The 26,358-nt window shown below is 45.8% G+C and overlaps 1 protein-coding gene across 1 annotated transcript in view; it reads left to right on the top strand.

Moving 5' to 3' along the window:
- The window catches only part of LOC126528287 (uncharacterized), a 30,523-nt gene extending 5,659 nt beyond the window's left edge, over window positions 1–24,864 (top strand). The window contains exons 2-5 of the mRNA XM_055069018.1: window positions 255–353; window positions 14,942–15,153; window positions 19,819–20,044; window positions 24,528–24,864. Coding sequence (XP_054924993.1) covers window positions 255–353; window positions 14,942–15,153; window positions 19,819–20,044; window positions 24,528–24,757 — 767 coding nt within the window. The 3' untranslated portion in view covers window positions 24,758–24,864. The remainder of the gene's footprint in view (window positions 1–254; window positions 354–14,941; window positions 15,154–19,818; window positions 20,045–24,527) is intronic.
- Window positions 24,865–26,358: the final 1,494 nt, after the last annotated feature.

The following is a 26,358-nucleotide window of genomic DNA, read 5'->3' as shown; positions in this document are numbered from 1 at the left end:
ATGGTCGCAAATGTTTGAGGCACGCCCAACTGCCATAATAAATCAGTATCTGAATACATAGTATGATATATTAAATCAATAAAATCAAGTCAATCACTGTAAATAAAACATTTTTATTGCAATTGCCATTCTATACAATTTTTACGGCGCTCAGTGCTCTAAGGCGTATCGTAATGCAAGTGCAGAATAAAACTCACATATGTAGTGATAAATAGGCTTTAACGTGTGGCTTCTCTTCATTCTTGTGTTTTCAGCAATTTACATGCCTTCTCAAACGCCTCCTTTCATAATACGTCAAGGTTTATTTCATGGAACTATGAAATTGTCCTGTATAATCTTGGCATTGCTTACAGGTGAGCATCATTTTGTATTTAAACGTTACCTGGTTTAGCGCAACTACAAGGGGCATTTATTTCTTTCCGACGGCCTGTGAGACCTCCGGTTTCACTGAAATCAAAGTTGAAGTTGACATACGTGATACGAGGATGGATGTTCAGAAATGCGCAGCGTTTTGGTTAGCTTTAGAACTTTTGAGGTACCAACCACATATTTCTTAGTGCCTATTAACACACCTTGTGCGAAGTAGCTGAAGCATTTGCTCGCAATGTTTTATGATTTAATTGTGTCAGAGAACAAAGGTTTTTGAAAAATGAGGGGTACGCTGCGCGTGGCCAAGAGTGTTTGAAACCAACCGCTGGAACAAGTTGGGTAACTGAGTATGTAGCAATGTGTATATATGTGCCGCTTGTTAAACGGATCTCTTTCATACCGACACGGGTTACAGATGATGTGAGAGTACGTACGTACCGCTGTTCGAAAAAAAAAAACAACCTTTGAAGCCGACATGCAGCACAGGGCATATGACACTCGGTCTTTTCTTGTCTTTAATAAAGCGCTCTGATGCACATTTTGGCTACTGGGTGTCCGGCAGCAGCTGTGTGCCGCTCTGCAACGAACTAATTTTTTTTAGAGAGAGAGAGAGAGAGAGAGATGTTTATTTGAAATCAAATGCACGCCTTAGGGTAAATATTCAGGAGGAGGCCCACAGCAGATGGCTGAAAGGGGACCTCCGCTTAGAAATTAAAAGAGTATGAAAAGTATGGCCATAATATAGGACTACGTAATTGGTTGTAACAATCCAAACACAGCAAGTATACATCAATAATATACACCGTAAGAAGATAAATGCCGTGAGTAATACAAAACAGCACAAAAATTTAATGATATGGCAACAATACATCAATGCAGATTGCTTACACAACGTTTAAGAGTGAAGAATAAAAGAAACAAGCTCTTTCTTAAACGCTCCTAAAGCGAAAAATTTGTGCGTACCTAATGCTGTGGTATTCCGAAGCAGAAGAGCCACAAAAATAGCTCTACGTTCGTCACGTTGCGCACATGGTAGAAAAATTGTTTGGGACAAAACTAGTCGGGTTAGATTAAAACAATGGGAGCAATGGATGCTAGGTACCGTTTGTAGTCTTGAAAACAATAATTCCCAATTGATATTTGAACAATTCGCGCACTAATAATACACGATGCTGTTGAAGTAACAAAGATGCGCTGGTGTACTGCTTTGAAGGCGTTGGAGTGGAAGTATGCGAGACGGATGGGTATTTTCCTATGACGCGACACAGTACGCAATATGCCTTTTGATGAAGACCATTCTTCAGGCAAGCTGAAGAATGGTCTTGCTTTAATCAATATCCATGTACCGTAAACTATCCTCCGTTTCATATTTGAAATGTGATGGTAATTCTTGAGATGGGCGACAGAAGAAGAAGTGGTGTTAACGAGGTGGTGGCGGTTGAAACTAATGGCAGCAGTAGATGAAAGAGGGTTCTGTCTCGAGTGGAAGAGAACGAACTGATTTTTATTCGCGTTAATTATTTAACCATTAGCTTTGCACCAGTCGTGAATATTGCTGATGTGAGGGATCAAATTGCTAGGTAGCGTATCGATGAACCTGTCACTTGTAACTACCTTTGTATCATCTGCTTAGAAAAAAGGTTGACTGTATTAGTAACGTGGTATGACTGTTAAGTTTGGAGTTTCATCAACAATATAAGTTAGGGGGATATAAGGGGGCCGAGTATCAAACCTCCTTTATCAGCGCACTTAAATGAGGTAAAAAAATGTTACAAACACAAACGGCTTGCTGTCCATTAGATAATAGCTTCTAATTAGTTCATGCGCGCTACTTACCACGCGAATTGAGTTAAAATCAGCAAAGAGCATATAATCGACTACAGAATGAAAGGCCTTGTAGAGGTCAATGAACAGGGCACCGGCAAAACGTGCTGAGTCTACGGCAGGCATACTGTATTCAGTAAAAACCTGCTCGAAAACTGTATTGTTGAGTTGATAAGATAGAAAACTTAGTTAAGTATTTAGTCAGTCGCTTCTCGATAGATGTCTCTATGATTTTTTATACAAAGACAGTGTGGAAATAGGTCGTTAGTCAGAAATGTAAGCTATATCTCCCTTTTTAAACACTGGCATAATCTTGGCTCTTTTTATCTACGATGCAAAGATGTCAGTTCTAGCCATAAGGTTAAAACGAAGTTGAGGGAGTGGAAAATAGATGAGGTGGGAGATGCATTCGTCATTTTTAAGTGATTAATATTTACTACTTCATCTGGGCCTGTTGGAAAGAATTAAACCAATAAAACGACTGAAGACTTTTTCTAGATGTTAGCTGATACTTGTGAGACACGAAAGGGGTTTAGCACAGAAGAATTCATTTAAGGCATTTGCAATATCATCTCGATTCTTGTACACGTGGTCAGACGACTGTAATTCAGTGATAGCGGCCCAACCATTGATCTGTTTAAAAAAAAAATGGCAGAGGCTTAGCTTGGCTAAGCCTAGTGGATTGCGAAAGCAAGCTTTTGTTCAGGTTGTAGAGTTCCATACTGCTCATCGAACATGTAGATGCAGTCACGTCGCCATTTAAATCATCCATAAGGCTTGCTGTTGAACGATCAGGTGTCGCCAAAGTCCCGTCAGCATTGAGAGCATGCATGATACTTGTAGATGCACCCAGATCAAGAGATGTTGAAGGCATTCGCCTGGCTGCATAATATTCACGCCGTTTAGGTAAACGTTGTTCCCGCTCTTGATCCGTTTCTTCCGCACGCCGCCGCTTCTTAGCTGCAGCACATCGTTGCAGCTTCACCTTATACACATCATCCGATATACCGTGGAGCATTTGCTGGGACGACTGCGACGAGCCGAGTTGGGGGCCGCTTTTCGTAGAGCGAGCGCCTCCCCCACGGCAGCGGCGCGTGGAGGATTCGCTGGGACGATCGCCACGAGCCGAGTTGGGGGGGGGGGGGGGGGCGCTTTTCCACAGCTGGCATGACGTCACGTACAGCGAGCGCCCCTCGCGGCAGCGGCGCACAGCTGAAGTATGGATGATTCGCTGGGACGATCGCGACGAGTCGAGTTGGGGCCCCGCTTTTCCACAGCTGGTATGACGTCACACATAGGTCACGCTAAAGGTCAATGGTGGATTCTCCGGGACGACGGCCAAGAACGGAAACCTCGAGCAGTATTGCTTTCGCAATAAAATGAATCTAATATTTTCCACTGGTCCTTGTAGGTATCCCATCAGTATAATAACTTCTTTTTGCTCAAATTAGGAGTTAATGAGGTATATTGCAACATTTCTTATATCGGGATTGAAGGCCAGAGTTGAAAGGACGCTTTTTGACCGTTTCATTAGGATAGCTCTTCATTAGGATAGTTGTAATTCATGGCTTATGCAGAGCTGAGTTTTTCTGACGTTCAACAATCGTAGTAGAACCATCTAAGCACATTTTCACGATGAATAAAAAACTATTAAATGCTGCTTCTGGGTCACTGAGAAGATTTAGAAAACACCAGTTTATGGCAGCGTTTGGCTATGGGCTAGTTGGTATTCCATTGCAAACGTGACTTACAGCGCTTACATAGGCAATGGGACAGAAAGAACGACGAAGACAAGTGCTTATCTTCGTCCTCCAAATTATCGACGGTTAATTTGGAGGACGCCACAGTCGCTAGTTGAAATAACGTTGGATCAAATGTGATCGAGTAAGAATATGAGGCACCAGGCACACATCAATAGCTCAGCTTACTCCGATTACACTGAGTGCTCTGTAGGATTTGGCTGCGAATTCCTAATCTCCGTTGCTGCTTAAAAAATAGCAACGGAGATGAACGATTCGTAGCCAAATACTGGAAAGCACTCTGTGTAATCGGAGTAAGCTGAGCTATGGCACCGACAAAATTAATATTCAGGCCACTAAGGATGATGACATTGCTATATTGAAATGACAATTTAAAAAAAAATTGAATTCCGCGAAGAACAGGATTCGGCTACTCAGGACGACGATAAGCGATATATGCTACCCACGATTCTCTTATTAACACTAGCAAGCAGACATGGGTTAGCAATATTAATCCATACAGACTCGATATTTTCAACACAAAGGTTAAGGTCATATTCTTGTTGATGGGGAATCGTCCAAGATATGAATATTGCTTCACCACCATAACTGCCAGATGAACGTGACAATGCAAGGAACCGTATGATGAGAAACAGAACATCTCATTGTCAGGCGATAACCGCGTTTCAGTGAGGCAAATGAAAAAAAAAGTTCAAGTCATATGATGTCAGAAAAGAGTGTACGCTGTTGTAATTTTTCCTAAGGCTACCTGTGTTGAACTGAACGAAAGGCAAATAAGGATCACAGCAAGATTGTTGAGGTTGATCTGTGGTAAAGTACATTATGAAGTGCAAAAAAAAATGCACTAGCCAAGTATTTTACAAGAAAGGTTCAACAATTCTGCTGGAAAACAGACACGTCTTCATTTGAAGAAATGCGAACAAATCAGCTCTAGGTCGGCTTCGTGGCTTGATTTTACAACTGTAAGTCCAGAGATACTGCCACTGCTTCTTTTTGTTGAGCTAGAGAGCCTTGCAAAGAACCGTTTGTTCTCGGGAGTAAGATGAGTACTGACAAAAACAGAGTAACGATGAGCGACAGAATCATGAGAACTAAGCAGAGCCTTCCGCGCTTTGTTTACAAACGCTCGCTCTTTACGACGAGAACAAAATCTAGCGACATTTTGTTTGATTCCGCTCTTGTAGGCACTCGATGAACAATGCCGATGTCGACATCTGAGATCGGGCAGTCAAAGTTGATGGCAATAGTTTTAAAAATGGCGGTGCAATCCTCGTCTTGAACGGATGCAATGTCCTTAAATTTCGCACTGTTTGCCCTGGAATATTGTTCCATTTCCGCAACCTTCTTTCGCAGGTTTTAATTCTTCAGTTGCAGATCCCTGATGGCAATAACAAGGTCAGATCTTTCTGCTTTCACTGTTCCGATCGCAGATTTCAGCAATGTGATATTAGAAATAAGGCTCTCAATCTCCGCATAAAATCGATGACATCCGGTTCTGAAGCATGAAGCTTCACTTAGAATTATTCGAGTAGCCTTTCAGCTATCTCATCTGACTTCCTTTCTGATGCAACCAACTTGGTTAACAAGGTATGTGTCACTCTGATTGTGCCACTGTACTATGAAAAAAGACATCCCTTAAATTTCTCGCATGCTGACCGCCATTGAGCCCAAGTCACAAGGGTTCCTCAAGGAGATCAACCCTAACCTATAGCAGGCTGCGCCACAAATTGACTGGGTATTTGCAGCTTTTCAATGAATTTGGGGCGCTTCCTCTTCTCGCGCGACCCTGGTCATGCACGTGGGCGTATGCGAAGGTAGGCAAACTGAAGTAGAGGAATGGGTTGCGGGTAGTCCTCTCGTGAAATATAACTGTTATTTGAGTTTAATTCCCACAGCAAAAATACATTATTTTTCTTTGAAGTTGCAGAACCTAAGCACTGGACGGTTCTATTTGGCCTTAAAACGACGAATCCTGTGCGCTCTTTCATTGTAGATTGTGTGCTACAGCGTGATGCAAGGACAAGGGACCCACTAAAATAACGAGGACAAGCGCTTACTCCTAACTGAAATTTTATTGCCTGGTACAAGGTGTTATATATATAAAAAGAAACAGAGGGGAAACGACATAAAAAGTACTTATGTAAAAATACAAACAATAGAGATGAGAAAGAAACACGAGAACATTTTGAAGATGCCATCACTGTTCACTGTTCACGCTGCCCCTTGTCTAAGAATGCTGACTTCCTTCGTGATAATCTAATGTAAAATGGAAAACTAACTAGCCCATACCATCACCCTTCTAAGCGCTCTTTCACTTGGAGATTTCTCCAGAATTATGTAGAAATGCTTTGAGCTCACAAAAATGACGAGGTTCTCAGATTCAGCCCAGGCTTCGGTCTTCCTGTCAGGCAAACAAAAAAAGACTATTAATACGTCGTGACCAATTGTCAGCATCGTCTGCGCCGCCTTCAATGTTGCGATAGTCTGCGACATCTGCGATGTGGCGTGACCATGACATTGATCTGCAGAAAGACCAGCATTATCAGCAATTCGCAAGGCCTACTCACGGTTTCTTACTCCCTCATAAACTATTTCTAGTTTTGCATCAACACTGGTGTGCGTTTGTTGCAATGCATTATTTTCTGACAGTAACGCTGACTGTCCTTGCTCGGTTTGCTGGACCACCGCGAGTACGGCTGAAATTTCGCACGTGTCTGTCTGAGAGCTAGAGTGGGATCCTAGGGCCACCATCGACTTCAACATCACCTGATAATAAAAGCAGCGGACGCAAATAAAGAATATGACAGATCAAGCATAAACACCCAGTAGGCACGTTTCGCGAAAATTCACGAATGTCAATGTCAATGAGAACCACAATGTCATGAGAACCCGAATGTCAATGTCAACCACAAACCATAAATGATCAGAACACCTATAGCCCCAGGAATTGTCCAAGTAACTAACCTGGGTTACAAACAGTCGTCAGCCAATGGTCCGCTCGTTATCGGCCCCAAATGCAAATGCTGGCAGTGGGCAGTTAAATATGCTCGTTGAGGAAGTACCAGGTTGCCAGATGGATTGAGGAGTGTGGTCTAAGCTGAGCGGTAAATCTTGCCGTGCTATGTAAAGTCCGTCGCCGTCGCCTGCAAAGCACCGCAGGTGGCATGCGGATGTGACATCTTGGATGACTCCCTCGACGACTGCTGCTGGCCAAACAATCCAAGAAGCAAGCAGCACGTGGGTTACAAACAGTCGTAAGTCCATGCACCAGTCGGTCTCGGCTGACCGTTGTCGTCTGGCCGTCGGCCATCCGTGCCCAAGTAGAATTCCTTACCCAGAAATGAGGAAGTTAAGCCAAGGTCTTACGCTAGGGCTTCCTTTATTAGAATGAATGCATGCCATGCCTGTGCAGTCCTCGGCAACGTATTTGGAACTATCTTGTTCGTTAGCCCTAACAATGGCAGCACCAGCCTTGAGTAGTCTGGGACATAGCCTCGATGATAATTGCGAAATCCCAGAACACTTCAATTTTTGGTGTCCTGAGCTGCTGGATAGAGCGGACTTTATCTGAATCAGGAGTGTCAGTGCCAGAACCCACCTCATGCCCGAAATACTTCACTCGCAGCTGCGCAAACTCACGTTTTGCCGGGGTTACAGTTAGTCACGCTCATCGTGTTTCCTGAAGCACTCTGCACAAATGATGAATATTATCCCGCCAGCTCTATGAGAGCACCACAACTTAATCAGTGTATCGGTACTCTTACTGAGGATGATTTCCAAGTAGTTCATTGACTGTCCTCTGAAATGTCGCACAAGAGTTAGTCTATAAGGGCGGACTTTCTACGCATTTAAGCCGCTAGCTTTTGCAAAGGCAGTCACTTCTTGCGACTCTAACAAGCCATATCTTGCAGTGCTCTCACGTCATGTTCAAAACAGATTTGTATTTTGCATTTGATATACTATACAACAATTAAGTGAGATTACCCTTTGGAAAGCTATCTGATTCCGTTATGACGTTAAGACTCCGGTAGACCACACAAACTCTTATGAAGTCAGCTTTTTGACGGCATAGATTATCGGATGGACTAAGGAGCTTTCCACTGGGTATATAAAATATCATTCTATCAGCTTGCTCATTTGCCTCTTCCCTTCCGCTCTGAGAGCCATCGGCATGCCTCGTACGTGCGCGCTCGCAACCGCTTAGACCCCAGGACCAGTGTAATTTTGTGTTCTCCCAGCTTGAATTGACTTAGTCTGTTCCAGATCACCTTGAAAATCAGCCAGTGCTCTTCTAAACTACTACTTCAAGGAATTCCTCAGATAACTGGCCTTTGTTGCCACCAGACTTTGTTCGAGAGTCTACATGGCATGTGGTGCTGCATCTTGGCGCCGAAATTCTAAGTCAGTCCCAAACACATCACCTACATTATTAGCTCGCCTAGTGAATTCTCATTTTATTCACACGCAGAACTTTCTCAGTGCCGGCAGAATTCATTATCACGTCACTGTCAGAATGCGTTCTTTCCTACACAACGAGAAGATGAAGCCATTTTGGTTGCATCTGGCGTGCTGCTGCATTCTGCATTGCAAGTACCTATTTCCCTATGCTAAACTCTCTCTGCTGAGCTCGCAAGTTGATTTCTGTGCATAGCTCTCTTGCCTCTCACTACACCATTCGTCGACAACTCTCGCGGCTACGCTCACCATTTCTCGAAGTTCCTTAAGATACGCGTGGGTCGTTTGTTCAATCCCGAGTATTTTTCGACTAGTCAGGCAACGACTTGCGCCGGATACTAAGGGGGACATGAGGTACTCGCCCATGCAAGAGTTCTAACTGCGAAATGCCTGTGATATTGTATTTGATTTAATGCTAACCCCACAGCAAACATGAAACATAGAAGTCCCAGTTCTTTTGATGCTCGTACATGACCTTACGTAACATGAACTTAAATGTGCAATTTCATCGTTCAACAATACCGTCTCTGTCGTGTCATCAGGAGTCGCAAATTTCACCACGATTCCTAACCTTTTGTTGAACTCTGCAGTCACTTTCGCTGTAAAGTTAATGCACTGGCGACTACATTTTAACTGCAGTGTCACGTAAGGAGTGAACACCTCTACGAGAGCCTCGCACGGCGCTTTAGCAGTTACGGCCCGCAGCGGGATGATTTCTTTCCACCGAGCACAAAGGCGTACAACTCTAAAGGCACATTGATGACCGCGCGGCGAACCGCGCCCCAGTGGTCCGATGCAGTCGATATAAACAACCTGCACTGGATTTCGCGAGTGGTTGAGGGGTGTTTAAGCGAGTGCATCTGGTAGCCATGGCATGTGCGACAATGAGGCTTTACATTCTCAACCAGTGATGGCCAAAAGAACGCCCTCTTGACTCGCTTCTTCATCTTTTTCTCCGAAAAGCGACCACCGTGCGGGCTGTCACGCGCTAATTCTAACACTTCAGCGTACGAGGCTTTCGGAAAAGCAGGTACATACGTTGTTTATCGTACAATGACTGTCGATGACAAAGCAGTTGTCCTTCAATAACCATGCCACGTTTCCTCTCCTTTGCCTAGTGCCATACTTCTGCTAGCGATTTATCGTTAATTTGCTATTTCGCAAAAGAGCTTTAGGAAGAGAACCTAAGTCGCCCCCTTTTTTCTGTGCAACCCATCTGCAACGAATCTCCAACGATGCCCAGCTTAGCTACGCTCACCTGCTCTACTCGGTCCTCCGAAGCCGGTTCAAACTCCTCCTGCTCGAAGAACTACCTGTTTGCAATGCCTTCTCTCTCATCGCACAGAGCAACGTTGGCCTCACAGCACGCGTCATCCTGAATACCTTTGTTCGGCTTCTTGCCGACAGCATGCCGCGCTGTGTTATCGTAGCCGGTATTGTTTTCGGAATCTTCAGTGTTTCCCGTCCAAAAGTAATCTCTCCTTCCGGCGATTCATTCCATAAGCCGCACTCATCGCCTGACTCGTCTACGGCGAGGCAAAAAGTTTCATGATCGTCATAATTCCAAAGTAACTGCGAGGAGCAACGGTGTGCGCTGAGTGGTATTTCCTAAAAGAGATGGGAGACCGGAAGAAACAGCTTGGCCAAAATCGCCAGCAAGCTTCATGTCACCACTGGTCTGCTCTAGAATCTCACTTCGTACCTTGCTTGCTCTTATTGTAGTTATGTACATACTACAGTCAATGCGAATTGTAGAGAGATGTCACTGCAAGAAAATCCGTACTCGCGTGTTTCCCATATCCATGCTATTGCTTCTGAGCCTATCCGAGCTCGTCACAGGGGACGCTTTCTCACATGCGTGTTCATGTTTCGTGGCTATTAGAGAAACCTTTGTATTTTAATGAGAAAGCATAATATATCCCATTACCTGAAGCTCCGGCGTCGTTGTCGGCGACGTGACCGAGTGAAGGCGTCTAGAATGACCGGCGGTGCAAAGAGTAAAAACATGTCAACAAAAAAAAAAGTCCGGATTAGCGTCAAATTTCTCTGATAAGTTCCTGTAAACGAAGTAAATAAATGGCTTTGCAAAAAAATTTGGTATATTTCGGTCTAGGTAGGAATTATTTTTTCAGTTATGGGGTCTTAGATGCCAAAACCAGAATCTCACAATGCGCCACGCTGCAGTGGCGGATTCCGAAAATTTGGACCACCTGGGGTACTTTGATGTGCACGTAATGTAATCACACGGGTGTTTTCGGATTTCGCCTACATCGAAATGCGGCCACCGCGGCTGGGATTCGATCCCGCGACTTCCATGCTTAGCAGTCCAACACCATAGCCACTAAGCAACCACGGCGGGTCGGGTGGAAATTGAACCCCGGTCTCCGGGGTGCGAGACGAGCAAGCTTTAATCGACCCCACGGCGCCTCCACGATTCTGGCTGACGAAAGGTGTGCTTAGTGCGCAGGTCACTGCACACGTCACATCGCAGCCATCTGGCTGACTAAAGGCGTGGCCTTGTGCGTGCACGCGACGGCGAAGCCAATGCGGGGGAGGTGGTGCCACGCCATGAGTGCACAAAATGAGCGTGTAAAATAAAAACTTTTCACCAAAGAGACTATAATGCTTTGACATTCTACACGCAACCAGTCTTTGGTGTCTGCCGAATTTTGAAAGTCGATGTCACGCAGCGACGTACAATCCCTCTGAAAATGTCCCGGCTCTCTGAACGCGAAGCACCGCAAGCGGTCATAGCACGAGCTGCTCGCAAAACGTTGTCTGCCCTGTTGATTTTGCGGCAGTTCTTTTGCCATAGACTTGCGGTAGCTTGTTCTCACTTTATGCGACATGCTTTTCTGGAACATTGCGGCCAGCTCAGCTAAATCTTTCGCCCGCAGACAGCCGTTAATCTCCCCTTGAGTAACAAACGACCTAATGTTAGACGGCATAAGTCGTTTCAGTCTATCCGAAAAAATGGGGGCCTACAACTGCTCAAATGACTCTACTTCTACGCTAGGCACTTGAGAGCAAAACAACCCTTCTAACCTTTACCGCTATTCGATTTCATGACTCGCCTATTTCCTTTCTTTATGTCCAGGAATCACCTGAGGTACTCGGTCGGTGTCATTTTAGACCTCCTTAAGTACAGTCCCTTTGAGCTATATGTAAGATGAGGTGCCGCTCAATCACGGACCCTCACGGCATCGCTGAGGAAAGGCAAAATTAGAAGGTTCTGCATTTTCTCAGGAATTTCGATGGACCGCATCAAGAAGCCGGCGTCCTCAAACCTTTCCAGAGTCATGGTGTCGTACGCATACGGGGCGAGCATGACTCCTAACTTTTAGCGTACTTGCCTATCGTACTCGTCGCACTCCGTGTTGCACTGCATTTTGTAATACGCGCGAGGGCATGAACTTCTGAATCCCAAGCAGCATCCTAAGAGCTTCAATTTCTAGTTTAAACTCGTAGGTGCAACCCAATTTATTGAAGCTTATACTAACCTCTTAGCTCTTATCTGTGTCGTTGATGTCGCCAAGCCCCCAGAGTGTGCCGTTCATGTCCTCAGAGTGTGCCCCCAGAGTGTGCCAAGCCCCCAGAGAATACGTTCATGCGACAATCATAATAGAGAACGAAATCGATCTCACCCTAGGAAGCGGCGCTCACCGCTGTCTTCTCTTCTGACCACTCCACTCGTCATCCTTGGAAGTCTCTCGGTATCGCAAGTATCCAGGTTCGCAATGGCGCAGAATCAGAATTTTTCCATGACGTGGAGGAATGCCAAAACAATTGTCAAACAATGACAAAGCATTGTTGTAGCACCGCAGCGACGTTGCACCTATCATCAGTTCTCCATCGCGGTTGGCTCGTTAACTGCGCCAAGCCTTTCATCTGCTGCCTCTGTGATCCTGACAGAGCTATCCTCGCTGAAGCGCCGACCTCGTGAAGACACACTTGCCTCGTCCAGACGCTTTCTCATCTGCTCTCATTCCGCTGCATGCCCGCAACTGTCGCCGAGGGCTGCTTGAGACTGCTGGTTATTTTCTCGCTTCAAAGGTGTTCCATCACCTTCCAAAGAGCCTCCGTAACTCGGCTGCTTTCGCGCCTCTCTTGCAATGCCGTACCAACGCCTTAAAAGTCGGCCTGGTTGTGGCAACGACGTAACAGCTCATCTCCACCAAAGCTCCGGTGTCGCTTTCCCGGTGGGTTTTGCCGATCCGGTATTCTATTGCGCCAAAATAGGGATAGAGGGTCGTGTTTTGCGGTGGTACAAGACGGCGCCCCTTGATGGCTCGAGTACACGCTGGCAACGCGAAGGAAGACCCGGCGTCTGGACGAGGGAAGCGTATTGAGGCAAAAGCCTTATATGCTCCATGACGCAGAAAATGTGCCCGCGTCCGGCGTTAACATCGGCTGCCAAGAAAATTCTCGTTGCCAAGTGACGACATCACGTTCCCGGTGCAGGACCTGCTGCGGCTGGCAGTGCGAAATTCCACGCTGAACAGCCACTGCGTTCAACGAACGCCGTTGCACACACCTCCTAAAAAAAAAGAGAAAAACCATACCCGCCCCTAAAATTGAATCAAGGTAGATTGAAGGGTGCCTTAATGGGGATTATGGTGGATTAAAGTGGTTGAAGGTGGAGTTTAAATTTAAGGTGAAAACAATGGCAAGTGTTAATGCTTTCGCAATGAAATCACGTAACACACTTAGGTGTCTGTCAGTTTTCTTTTTCCCACAGCAAAGTGCCCGCCCGGGCCGCACCCAGACGACTCCTCCCGTAGCAACACGAGCGTCCATTCTTAAAGGCTTGTTCTAGCTCCGTCAAACAACCACATCAAAAACACATACATACTTTGCCTGTCCTGCCCTCCCGTGCCCCTACGTGAACTAAACTACGTTTCGTCAAACCCCGCAAGCATTTCCAGTTGCTCGCTGCCGGTGACCACCAGTCATCCCCACTTGAGCAAAAAATATCGGTTGTTGGTCCTCTGCATAAGTTGAAAAGGTGCATCCAGTGGGAATTTCTTTCTACTCTAACCAAGATGCCACCGTCACTGCTCGTTTCCACGATACACACTCTCCACGTACGCTTTGTCATCTCTCTACGTACTGGGTCAGGGAACGCTTTCAAAACATTCAACATAATTTGCCTGACGGCCCCGTGTGCATCGCCGAGTAACCTCGGCGTCACTATAGCCGCAAGTGGTCTACTGGGTATGCGGCACTGAGTATGTGCCGGTCAACAGTGGAACTTTCTGATGCAAACTTTCAGCAATATGAATGCGCCACTTGGTCTGTTTCTCTCCTATTTAATCACTGTGATGCAAAACAGGGCCACTAAATACGTTCTACTATGCATGTGCCGATTTCCAATGAATCTCAATTAGGCCAACTTCGGTCCCTCGGTATAAACCACTGGGTATGTGCCGCTCTTCCATGAACGTCTTGACGTCAACTTGGGTCGCTCGGTACGTGGCCCTAGGAATGTGCCACTGTGCATGCGCTGCTCTTCGATTAACCCCTTGGAACCGAACTGGGTTGCTGGGTATATACAACTGGCTATGTGCCGCTCTTCAATCACGCTCGTTGATGCCAACTTGGGTCGCTGGCTAAACACCTCTGGGAATCTTCTGTCATTCAAATAATTTTATTGAAGACAACTTGGAGCATTAGGTATGTGCCACTTGGTCTGTGGCACTTATTCAATGAACCTGATGCCTTTGTGGGCAACTAAGTATGTCCCGATAATGTGCCGCTCTTCGATGAATCTCTTTGAGGTATCAGCCTCTGGATATGTACCTCTCTTAAGTGAACCTGCTTGACGTCAGCTTGGGCCAATAGACATGTTCCTCTGTTAATGCAACATTGCGTGCGCGCCGCTCTTGAATGAACATATTTGACACCAAATCGGCTCACTCGGTACATACCGCTGACTAGGTTCCGCTCTCTAGGCTCTCTTTGATGCCAACTTGGATCTCTGGGTACGCGCCACTCGGCCATCTGCTGCTTGTAAATTACTACTTATTTGTTGCCAAGTTGTGGAAATACCTTTCCCCCCGTTTTACCATTCTTCTATGACAGAAAAATAACTTAATATACCTGCAGTGATGGCCGATATCGAACATGCGTAATATACACTCGGACAAGCTTATCTCAGTGTTGTATTAACACAAGCTCTTCGCACAGACTTCGTGGAGGACCCGCTGAATGAAACAGCGTGTGCTGAGGGAATCGCCCCAGAAGAGGCCAGCGTGATACATGCCTTATATATAAGAAGTAATAATAAAAAAAGTGACGATTTAAAAGTTGCTAATCACGCAGGTACCATGATCTTCGCGATAGGCGCAGCTATCAGATAGCAGCTCATGGCAGAGCCCTACTAAGTGCTTTCTTTTTATTCTACGAGTAGTTTTATGTAATGTGACATTCGTAGCTCTTAGCGTTCATTGTAGTTTTGAAATATGGTGCAACACTTGACGCCACAGCATTATAAATAAATCGCCTCTTTCTTTTTTGGCCTCCATCTCCTTCAGTGAGCTCCTGGGCGACAAGCAAGGCTGAACAGCAAACGCAGCTGCACAGGCTTTTTGGCAATATGATGAAAAATAAGTTCCCACTGGCGGAAACGTATTTCACCATTCGCGAGACAGGGGCACCAAGCAACAGCACGCTCTACCGTTTTAACCTGACCAACGGGAAGATGTGGAACATTGGCCACCAGCTGACGCCGAAGTACAATGAACAGGTTGTAAAACTTTACAATTTTTTCGGCTGTCATGTAATGAGAGAAGTCTATGTGAGCTATGAGAAGGTACGAATAAATATTGTCACGTGTTTTATGTTCACCTACGGAACCAGACAAAAATCAGGCCCCAACTTAGCGCTGCTACCTTTCAAAGTAGGCGACAGTATGTTTTGATTGTAGCACCTCGGCAGCTGTTTCCGCGTACGACTAGGCCTACCTAACATATGCAATTGGTCACTGGGACGTTCATATACGTAATATTTTAATGGAATTTTGTGGAGATAGTCCAGCTTTCGGTGCGCTCAAACCATCCACAGTTTTCAAGGGAAAATATTTCTTTGGCCCTTTCGGCTACTTTCGTGGTAGGTCAGTTGTAAGAGAATAGTCGTTGGAAGAGGAAAAATGAGGAAATCCGCCAAAGGAAAGAGTGAGTGTTATCGGTCAACCTAGTTTCAAAGAAGGGCGGAAATGCATAGCTGTGTAGGGCGTCATGCGTGAGCTTCGCGTAAGTATGTGGAGAGGAGTGGTGGAAAGGAGGTAGGAAGCGGTGTACGTTCACTCGTTCACTCGCTCGAGGAAAAGTACGCATGTTCTCGGGCAAGCGAGTGGCAGAGAGGAACCAAAGAGAGGAGGAGCGGAGGCTTTCGCTTGCTAGTTCGTTGGCGAAACTCCTTAAAGACCGGGACACAGAGCGCGTTTTTCTCGATGAATTTCGCACAGCAGAAAACGACGCGGCGGCGTGACGCCCGACTTCCGCTGGCTGGGAATACATGGAGCGAAAAAGCGGCGGGTGCCGCCTCAGTGTGGCCAGGCAAGGCAAAACTGCTTCAGTTAACATGAAATGCACAAATAAAGTTTATAGACCTTAGCTCCTTCTTTACAACACCAAAATACTGAAGAAAGACTCTAAAACTTTGCCTAAAGCTCCGTCAGTTGCTTTTAACAAATGTATCAGTATATTTTGCGCCTGTTTAGTGGAGAGATTGCGTTGGAAATCAGCGGTATGGCCACGCTGTGCTTAATTGGAAAAGATTGACGCTCAGATATGTGTCAGTCTCTAGAATCTTTATAATCCACCCTTCCTCTATCCCACAATTTGGGACACTTCTGCAGCGCGTAGATAAGCTTATCGTTAAATTCCACGCGAGCTGCCTTTGAATTCATGACCATGTCGCTAACACAAGGTGCCTAGTCCGCGAAGAGAGAAGCGCGCGCGCCAATAGCGTGTGCCGGCGAGAAAGACGGATGGGACGGAGGTGTCGGCCAGGGAGCCATGATTGACAGCCCTTGCTGGCCGCTTACGACAGCGTCCGACGACGCGCGGCACATTTCCGGCGGGTCGTGATCGGCGGCGGCTGGCGTTTTTCTCGATGCTGGGCGTCGAATGCGCACCGTCGGGCGAAAATCGGACTCGGCGCCGTAGAAACGCTCCATGTATCTCGGCCTCTACGGATTCTCGCCCACAAAAAATACACCACAGGCGCAGGCGAGCGCTCCGTCGAACGCTGACGGCGCTCATGCTAACAAACCGTGAAAGGTAAGAAGTGGATGCGTCCGCTATCTCCGGTTGCCAAGGTGGAATTTAAGGATGGCGAGGGAAGGCAACGAGGGAAAGAGAACAGGCTATGGGGCAACTGAGCTGCGGAATGGGCGGTAAAGAGGATGAAACGGTCACTCGCTAACTCGTTCATCCGCTTCTTCTTTCAGGTAGATTGACAGTCATCGCCAGTGTCTCCTGCATACATATTAAATACCTCAGACGTGGCTCAAGTCTGCCTACAGTGCTATAAAAAATTGCATGCGTGATTGATGGTGTGGCTAAATCTCTGTCTTAACAGTAGCACAGCCCATCGTTCTATTAGACCCGAATCGCGCGCAGACTAAACTCGTGCTAAAGACTCTCTTTGAAACGTCTAACACGTTCGTCACCTGCCAGTTTCTTCGCATTAGTCCCTCCTGACTTCTAGCTATTTGAGACATTGTGTTTTACTTCACTGCCTTAAAGAACAGCTTACATGATTACACTGCACTGCGTTCGGGCTGGACGCGCACTTTTTTGTCAGGCGGATAGCTACAGTCCGTGAGGTTTGCCAGTAATGCTGTAACATTAAAAATTTCCGCAGTTGGGAACTAAGAGCGACGTAGTGGAAAACAATATGAAGGTTCAGCATGGCCTGAACCTCTTCACATGGCGTTGCAAAAATACATGGGATGACATGTTCGTGTGACAAAGCTTGCAGTCAAGGCAGTGTTACTGCACCGCAGAAACAACACCCTTGCAGCTATTAGTCTAGTGTCACAATGCTCGATTATGAGCGCTGCCAGTGGAGTTGCAGGCATGACACATCAAAGCTCCATAAAATGATACCCAAGAAGAACTTCCAGTGTTCGTAGCTTGAGAGGTACTGTTTATTCCGCTCGAACCACTGTACTCAGCAACTCAGCAATGACATTAGTGTCGTGTGCAAGTGTAGTGTGATGTCGCTAGTGTAGTGTCGCATGCATCGTGTGCATGACGCTTGCACGACGAGGCAACCAGAGGGGATAGAACGCTGGCCTGGCTAAGCTGCAGTGTTTATTGAGGGGAACATTAAGGCTGGAGCCTCTTGCATGATAGCGGTTTTTCTGTGCACGAGGTCGTGTCAGACGCTTTTCTAGGCACGCTTCAACACTGCTGGGGTGGCTGGCCTGCAACTGTCTGCAGGCTAAGAAGCGGAGGCCCTCCCGCGTTGCAGTTATCTTCGCGACTCATGCTCCAGAGACTGCCGGCCTAGGCACAGCCCTAGTGTTGGAAAAGTTTCGGCCCCTAGGCGTCGGCGTCCAGTGTAACGACGAGGCAGACGCCCCGACGAAGGCAACGCATCATTGCAGTGCATTCATCAGGATCGCTCTAAGGGTCTTCGACTAAGTGAGTCACACGTTGCAGTGGCACTTAACTGCGCTCCACCCGGAGAAGCAAGTTGGCAACAGGTTATGGAGACCTTGCCTTCCACGACTTTCTTGCCTTGATGCAAGCTGCGCATGGGCATCAATACCTTGACAGCACGAATCCTCCGTTGCCAACGGTGACAACGGCGATGGACATCGAGCGTTCCTATATTTGCTTTTGTACAAGAAGGTTTATTATGTGCTTTGTTGCTTGTGTGGCACCACTGTAGTACGCACTGCAATGGTAGCTGTACTTGTTTTCTATTTAGATGGAGGAGGCATCATGATATCCTAGTGCTAGCGTGAGCAAACGATCACAAAATAGCACAAGTAAGTCCCTTGAATAAAACTAGAGGTAGCGACATACCTTTATCTTGCTGCCGCAGCTGCACCGAGGAGCATGAGAGGATGTAGGAGAGAAGGTGTACGTCTCCCAATTGGCTGAGCGCCGCCACGTGGTATTTCTCGCTCCCTTCTCTCTATTTTTTTTTCTTCTTTTCCACGTCTCGCCGCACTCTCCACCATGAAAGTCGGCAATTATGCTGCAGCGACGAGGCCTTCGCAAATAATTTGACATGTTCTGGCTAAGTTTTGTGGCTAGCCGCGACATCGAAGAACTCCTTTTTTGTTTTGTTTCGTGTAAGGTATTGCTTTTAAGGGTAGTGAAGGAGCAAAATTCTATGAACATAGCATTTTTATTCGTTCACTGTGTGCGGTGCTATTCTTGGCGCTCGTTGAAAATTGTTATCCTGATTGCGCTATTGTGAACAAGTGCATGACGCAATGGAGTGCGCATATTGTGCTAAAAAATGTAGCACGCGTAATTACTCTACTACTCAGAGTGAGTGTCTTTGTCAGACCATGCTTTGGTCAGTCACTGCAAGTATATTTCGCCAGAGGCAGAATCAGTTAACGCGCTTTACACTGGCATTGCAGGGCAAAAGGACAAGATTTTTAAGGTGCTCATTGATGAAAACCACTTCTATGTGTACCTTTCGTCCTTTGAAACGCTCTGTTCTGAATTTCTGGATAGTCTAAAGATGAAATTGCGTGAATATAATTATTGTGGTTTGTATTCTGCCCCGCACTGGAAGAATTTTAAATCTTTTTTTTTTGTCATTCAAGAGCCTCAGATAGCCAGTGGAACATACCAGATAACCCTGTTTGGCGTCAAGAAGGTTCGCTGAAAAGTGTCATCGACTCAGTCGCATGTACACAGAAACCGAGTTGGCAGAAAAGAGGTTCACCTAAAACGAAAAGACCGCAAACTAAGTGAAGTTTCCGAAATGTGCTTACATAAGTACACGCACAAATTCCACCACGCAGCATGTGTACGAGGTCTAAAGTTTTGCGCAAATCACGTAACGAAAAGTTACACGATTCCACTCCGATTCGCGCATCTGGCTGCTTACTACATTTTCCAGCAGAAGAACAATTTGGAATGCAACTAGGGGTAGTGAATGAAGCTTCTTCTTCGCCTGGTAGCGTGGCTGCAGTTGAGGATAAGCAGGATCACCGTAGATGACGTCTTTACGATGGCGACACCTGTCGTCGCCAGCGTTACAGAAATTACATTAATGAGCGGCAAAATGGTGTATTACACCTCAAGCATTAGCTGCATAATGTTTCGCCCATCGGACGAACTTGGTAAGGTTGTGTATTTTGTTTTCACATTGATGTTCTGAAGCCGGGGAGTACAAAGTTGAATACAGAATGAATGCTTTCCTTCCTTTACAGACCTGTCGTGTCAAAAGTGGCGGAGTCGGTGAAATGGCAACATGCGAGTTTAATATCAAGAACACGATGATAACGTACGACGGCATGCTTTCTTACGGCAGTAAGCTTGTGGAAAACTTTACTGTCTACTCAAGCGTCACCGAGTTTTTGTTCGGAAACCACCGTAACCCAGCATCGTTGACGGCGATCGTCTACAACCCTCCCGGATGCGCATACCAAACAACGTGTACGCCGATGACTCTAGTTTTTTTCTACTGCCACTTTTTAAACAAAAGGTCTTATAAGCGAGGTTTGTGCGATTTCGTGTGCCAGTGTCGTGGTCACCTGCCACGCCGAGTATAAGCTGTCGCTACTTCAGCTCCCATACTTTCTGTCGGAGGCACGACCGCTTTCGCAACCTTTCGCGTGACGCGGCAACCGAACTGTTGGCGTCCATGGCTCATAGCATTCGTGGGAATGCTCCAAGCTCGCCGCGAACGCTTTCCTTCGTGCACTTAAACTTGTCGGATGCAGAGCCACGCGAATTTCGCGAAGCTGACAGTATCATCGTAATGCATCAATCGAGAACGTCACCTTTGGACAAAACATACCTTTAGTACGTTCGCCACCGGGCCTCGTGTTCATTTATGAGACGCGCTGGTGGCCGATATACGTGTTTACCGCGACGTTTTTACCGTGATGCGCTAATTCTGACTGATCGCTTAATCGAAGCTTCTTCTAAACCGATATTCAGAAAGCGTGAGAAGCGCATGTCCTTTTTCGTTTTTTTATTCTGCAAGTGTAATGTTCACAGCTATAGCTTTACATGTGTGACTTAGTCTGCCGGTTGCAATTTCTCGCTAGCTAAGGTGTTCTATAGCAATAGAAACTAGCTAGAGTTCAATCACTACACCCGTGGGGTATTTTCCGCGTAAGCGAAGCTGGCCAACTCGTGAAATCGGCGGTGTCTGTCTGAAGCCACGAAGCAAGCGATCGAGGAAGGCTCCTGGCGGTGAAGAGAAACACGCGCCGGGAAAAGTCGGAAAGAGCGCGCTGAGGATGGATGGATGCTACGAGCGTCCCCTTTGGAACGGGGCGGTGGGTTGCGCCACCAAGCTCTCACCATTATACTGCGTAAAGGCTTACCTAGGTAAAAAAAGGAAGACAAGAAAAAATAAAAAAAAAAGAAAGGAGAAACGCACAACGAATTCACATACCCATATTTTCTGACCACATATTGTGAACTTTGTTTTTGTATGACTCCGTTTTCTTGTCGTTTCCCTACTTTTCTTCCACCAATCTTCCAATCGCCCCTTACTAATCTCCTATTTCGGACATGTTTACTTTCCCCCTGCGCTCTCGCTGAATCCAAGGGCTTCAAGGAGTTCATTCGTGCCTAAATCGACCGCTGGGCAGATATCTTCACATTATAATAAAACATGCTCCATAGATTTCCTAGCTTTACCGCAGCAAGCACATACGTCTTCTTCTTTCTTATATCTCGCATTATAGGTGCGTGTTCGAACGCATCCTGATCTCGCTTCGAAAAGTAATGAGCTTCACTTTGAGTTATCATAAATTGTTTGTTTCCTGATTTCGTTTTTTCCTCTTAAGTAGTTACTCATGGCAGGTTTCTTTTCCATCGCCGCCACCCATGAGATTATTTAAGCCTCTCTGATAAATGGGCAACTAAAGTGCCCAAGTATCTGTAGTTGAAAATCGCGGACAATGAGGGGAGGAGAGATCAAGAAAGTTGTCACCAAGTCCAGGGTAACTGAAACTGTAAATAGACAACCATGAGCCATCAGAGAGAAAGTGAGAGAGAAAGATACGTTTATTGAATGCAACGGACGGAAAAAAAAGGGCTATAGATTCACAAGAATGTGAAGAAAGTAATTTGACGGGAAAATACGTACGATAATACGAAATGCAGTGCGTAAAATGTCCTGACGTGAGAAGTAATAGCGGTATTGTGACATCCTTCTTTGCTTCAGTTATATATGGATGGAAATTGGGCTAATTGTGATCGCTGATACATTCTGTGGTCCTCTTCCTGTGAAACATCGCCTCGTTGTTTGATCGTGCGCTGATATTGATGAGGCCGCGGGCAAACCCCAGCAAGGCTACTTTATGTGTTACAAGAAGCTTTTGGGGCCGCAGCTGTCGCCCCCGTAGGTAGCAGTACAATGAAGGCACGCTGATGATTTTGAAGCACACTGGCTCCTGACACCTGCTTGTGACTTATGAACCTGTATTTATTATTTGCATTATTACCCATGCCTACGCAAGTCATTTGTGTCCTTCTATTCCTGCATGTGTTTCCGAAGGGTTGGAAAAACTAAACAGTGTGTGCTGTCAGGCCAGTTGTTGTAGGAACGAGTCCACTCGCTACAAATCAAATTGCCGTAGGAAAAAAATTAATGGGGAAATTAGTCACACTTGCCAGCTGGTTCGATACCATTTCGATATAGGAAATGTGGACAGGGCGCCTTGTCCTCATTCAAATTTACTGTCACCGCGACTTTGCGAACGAAAGCGCTTAGCTCAAAGGGGAACGGAAAGTGGGTGTATGACGTAGGTCAGCGAACTAGCTTATGAGTCGACTCATTCAGACTGCCTCGAACTTACGCTTACCCGTGAGTGTGAGGCTGACTGAGTAGAATATTGTAGAGTCCCAACACGAGTGAGCTTTCAGCAAAAAAATTAATGTTCTGATCATTTTCTGATTATACGGTGAATTGGACAAAAATGCATTGCTGGAATAGTTGTCATGGCGGCAACGTCAAATCTTTATCCAAGCAGCGCGTACCACACTCCTAACGACTGCACCGAGAGAAAAGGACGCATCGGGGAACTGCATGACCGCCGCGTTGGCGGCAGCACATTAATGCGTGCATGCAACCTTGAACTTCCTCATTCCTTCCACAGACGCGCGCGCGCTCACACGCACACACGCACACACATACGAGCTTTATTTACGCGCCTGTAGTTCCAGTCGGGAGCCGTCGCAGCGGCGACGACGTCCAGTCCAGCCCACGGCCAGTTTCACTGCTCTCACGGCCCAGTGCTTCTCCGCTTGCTCTTAAAAGTGTGTGTCCACATTTCGCACCTCGCATACGAGCGCCATTACATTGTGCGCAATGCGAGACTAGCTTTGACTTTCACTGCCAGTGCCACAGTGCCTGGCAATGCCTGAGAGCAGTGTCAGGCGTCGCCAGAACTGGGCCGCCAGCGACGTCGCGGGAAGCGCTCGACGTCGAGTGCAGAGTTTGGTCGGTTCAGTTAGTGCCAGATTGCACTGGACTTTCGATGTAACGCACGCATGCTGCTTAAACTCAGCGTTTGCGCTGTTGCCTTGTTCGAAGGCGTTGAGCGTAACTGAGAAGAAATGTCTATGTCACCGTCTGGAGTGCCTATATAATCGCTATCGCCATGCAAAATGTTGGGTGCACGGGCAAAAAAAAAACGCAAAAAGAAACGGTATCATCATGAGGCACGCCTTGCCGCGGAGCCCTCTTATGTGCACATCAATGAAATTACAGTGGCGATTGCGACATGTTTCTTTGGACGGGTGGTGCTACGGTTTCTTTCACGCCATATCCCGACGGCGAAATGCACAGACGAAAGCAAACGCCGATACCAGTTTGCGAAGCTGCTTTGAAACTGGCTGCGTTGGTGAGCCAGCTTTGAAGCTGGCTCACAAAATCATAAACGCGCCTATATAACGCGCAAACGTCGAAGTATAATGCGTTTCCAGCACGTGACGATCTTTTGCAAATACCTTCCACTTCTGTGTGCTCACTTGAATGTAGCGAGTGTATGTCTGCTGAAAAATATTAAGCACTTCAGAAAATAGGCTCCGGCATGCACTTTGACCCTCTACACCTTGAGCCGTCATTTGCATATCAGTACAAAATAAGTAAACAGTGAAAAACATTCTTTTCTCGCCTCATCGAAGCTGCGGCAGCAGTACCAGAGCGCCCGAAAATCCCCCGATGCCTACAACGCCTCAGTTGAGAGCATCGCGGCGTGGCGTAACCGGCCACACCCACCTGCGAAATTACGCTTTCTTGGTGCGATTGGGATGGTCGGAGGAAAACCAGCAGGAGCTCGCAAATCTCGGAGGCCATGACGAGATTACAAACTTTGTTTTTAGGCGGTCAGCGTCAGCCACAGGGAATAGCTAGTAGTCAGCAGGCAGACCCCAAGAGGAAAATGATTGTCTACCTTGTAAGCATTCCAATGCATCGTGAATATGTGACAACCCATACACTTTCTTGCGGGTAAATTTTTTTTATACGTCACCCGTCGACACAGTAGTGCATGGTACCATTTTTATTTTCCTGAACAGCGTTTCCGGCTGACTTTTATTCCAAGCATCAGCTAAAAGATTTATCCAAGCGCCACGGAAAGAAATTTAGTGGCTGATTGTTTTACCCAAGTGCCAAACATTTATTTCTAGAGCCAACATATTTAGTCCTAGCAACAGCCCAAATCGACTTAGCCCCAGCAAAATCTATTCCAAACACAAGCACGTTTATTTCAAGCACCAGATGCTTTATTCCATGTTATACCCAGGGAATGAAAAACAAAGTGTGCGAGCCGGAACGGATGAAAAGCTGAAATATGAGTGTCAATTTTTCTAGCGTACTTTTATGAACTGAATGAATGTCGCTATCTCCTACTACTGCAATATTTTAATATAATCTCTCTTTTTTTTTTTTTTTCAGGTCTTATAGTACAGTGCCTGATAACCAATTTTGTACTGGACACAACAACGTTTCCTGAGTTCACTAAATTCGATTTCGAGAACTTTAAGAAAAATTCCACCCTGGCGAATTTAGTATGGGAGGACTTTGAAGTGAATATGTTCACTAAGGTTAGGTTAATCGTAATGAGAACCATAAACTACACATGTTGGAAAAGGTTATGGAACATATCTCAACAAACAGTGCACTAAGTTGTACCCTTCGATGACATTTCAATTGAAGCAATCGACTACTCTTTTTGCAAGTCTGATGCTGTTGTGGGCTTTTCTTTACTAATAAATGATTGCTGTAAGGTGTTCGTAGCTAGAAGAACCACGAATGCATCTTTACTCGGTATATAGCAAGTTCAGTTCTCGTAACCGGCGGGATGCGTGTACAAAAAATGTGGTGAGTAGTTAGGTGTCCACTAAATAATCCGGTGCAGCCAAGATTTAAAGAAGATGACATAAAATTGTGGTTTCACACTAAACAATTTATCCTGCCACCACTCCAGAGAAATCTACGGGCTACAGAAGGAAATTAGTTGCGAAAGTTGGTGCTTGCGTATTTCGATTATGTAGGGAATGGGTACAACCACAGAAAGCAGACACACAGAACACGCTGAGCCTCTGACGTGTACTGTAAGTATTTTCATTTGGCTGTGCCCTTGTGCTACATTATGCCATTAGGGTAGGACTACAGCTGTGGGAAAGCGTATCAAGAAATAAAGCAATTTGAATGTTTGAATGTAAAGCTCAGGAAGACTAGATTCGCCACAGCTTTTGTGTCCCGTCACCCCCAATGGAATTACGCCTAAATTTTCTCGGCAGTATATTTCACATTGTTTTCTAAAGACTTGGGCAACCGCAGTTTCTGTGTAAATATGCTCTCAGCAATAAAGGAGTCTACAGAAATTGCCTCTCAGGAAACTATAACGAAAGGTCTCCGCGTAATTATCACCAAAATCTGTAGATTTTAGAACACACCTAGAAAATGCATAGATTCCGCCATTCTGTTAGGTTCATTGCAAGCAAACAAAAAAAAAAAAACTGCATTTCACACAAGTAAATAACATCACATATTATTTAACTCCAACGGTTTCAGCAAGGAAATGCATATTTGAAAGGTTCTTTTTAAAGAACTGAAACTTTTGTTGCGACTGCAGATACCTTTTAGTTAGCAAGCAGTTGAACACCTAGAAGCATTATTCTGGTGAACAAAATGACCGCAAAATTTATAGAATATTATATTATGGCGCAATAAGGAATAAATGCGTCAGCTTGGAACCCAGAGAGATACAGTGCCCGGCCATTAGAATTGATCGGCCGTAGGTAGCGACAATAGCGAAGTGTTGTGTGTCTCTTCTTTGTGGTTGCGCCCATCCCCACAACATGTCGTTAAGTATGGGATACAGCTGCAGGAAGTCGTGTAATGAGAACTGACTCTTTAGAATAGTTAAATGTGGAGCTAAGATTAGATTAGCCACACCTTTTATGTCGCAACAGTACCAGTAGAATTACGCTTAAATAGATAAGAGAGCACATTTGGCATTGTGTATTAAAGACTTTAGAAACCAAAATTTCGGCAGATGTAAGCTCCGCAATACAGGAGTCTGCTAAAATTGCCTCTGATGAAATAATAACAAACGATCTCAGTGGAATTGTCACCATTTCTGTAGCTCTCATATTATACCTAGCAAAATACTTCGGTTCCGTTGTTTTGTTAAATTCGTTATCCGCAAAAAAGAAAAAAATTTTTCAATATTTCACACAAGTAAACTATATATGAGCTGCTATTTAGCACAAACGATATA

Source organism: Dermacentor andersoni, chromosome 9 (genome assembly GCF_023375885.2).
Source record: "Dermacentor andersoni chromosome 9, qqDerAnde1_hic_scaffold, whole genome shotgun sequence".
In the NCBI taxonomy this organism is placed as follows: Eukaryota; Metazoa; Arthropoda; class Arachnida; order Ixodida; family Ixodidae; genus Dermacentor; species Dermacentor andersoni.
This window is presented reverse-complemented; position numbering and strand designations above follow the sequence as displayed.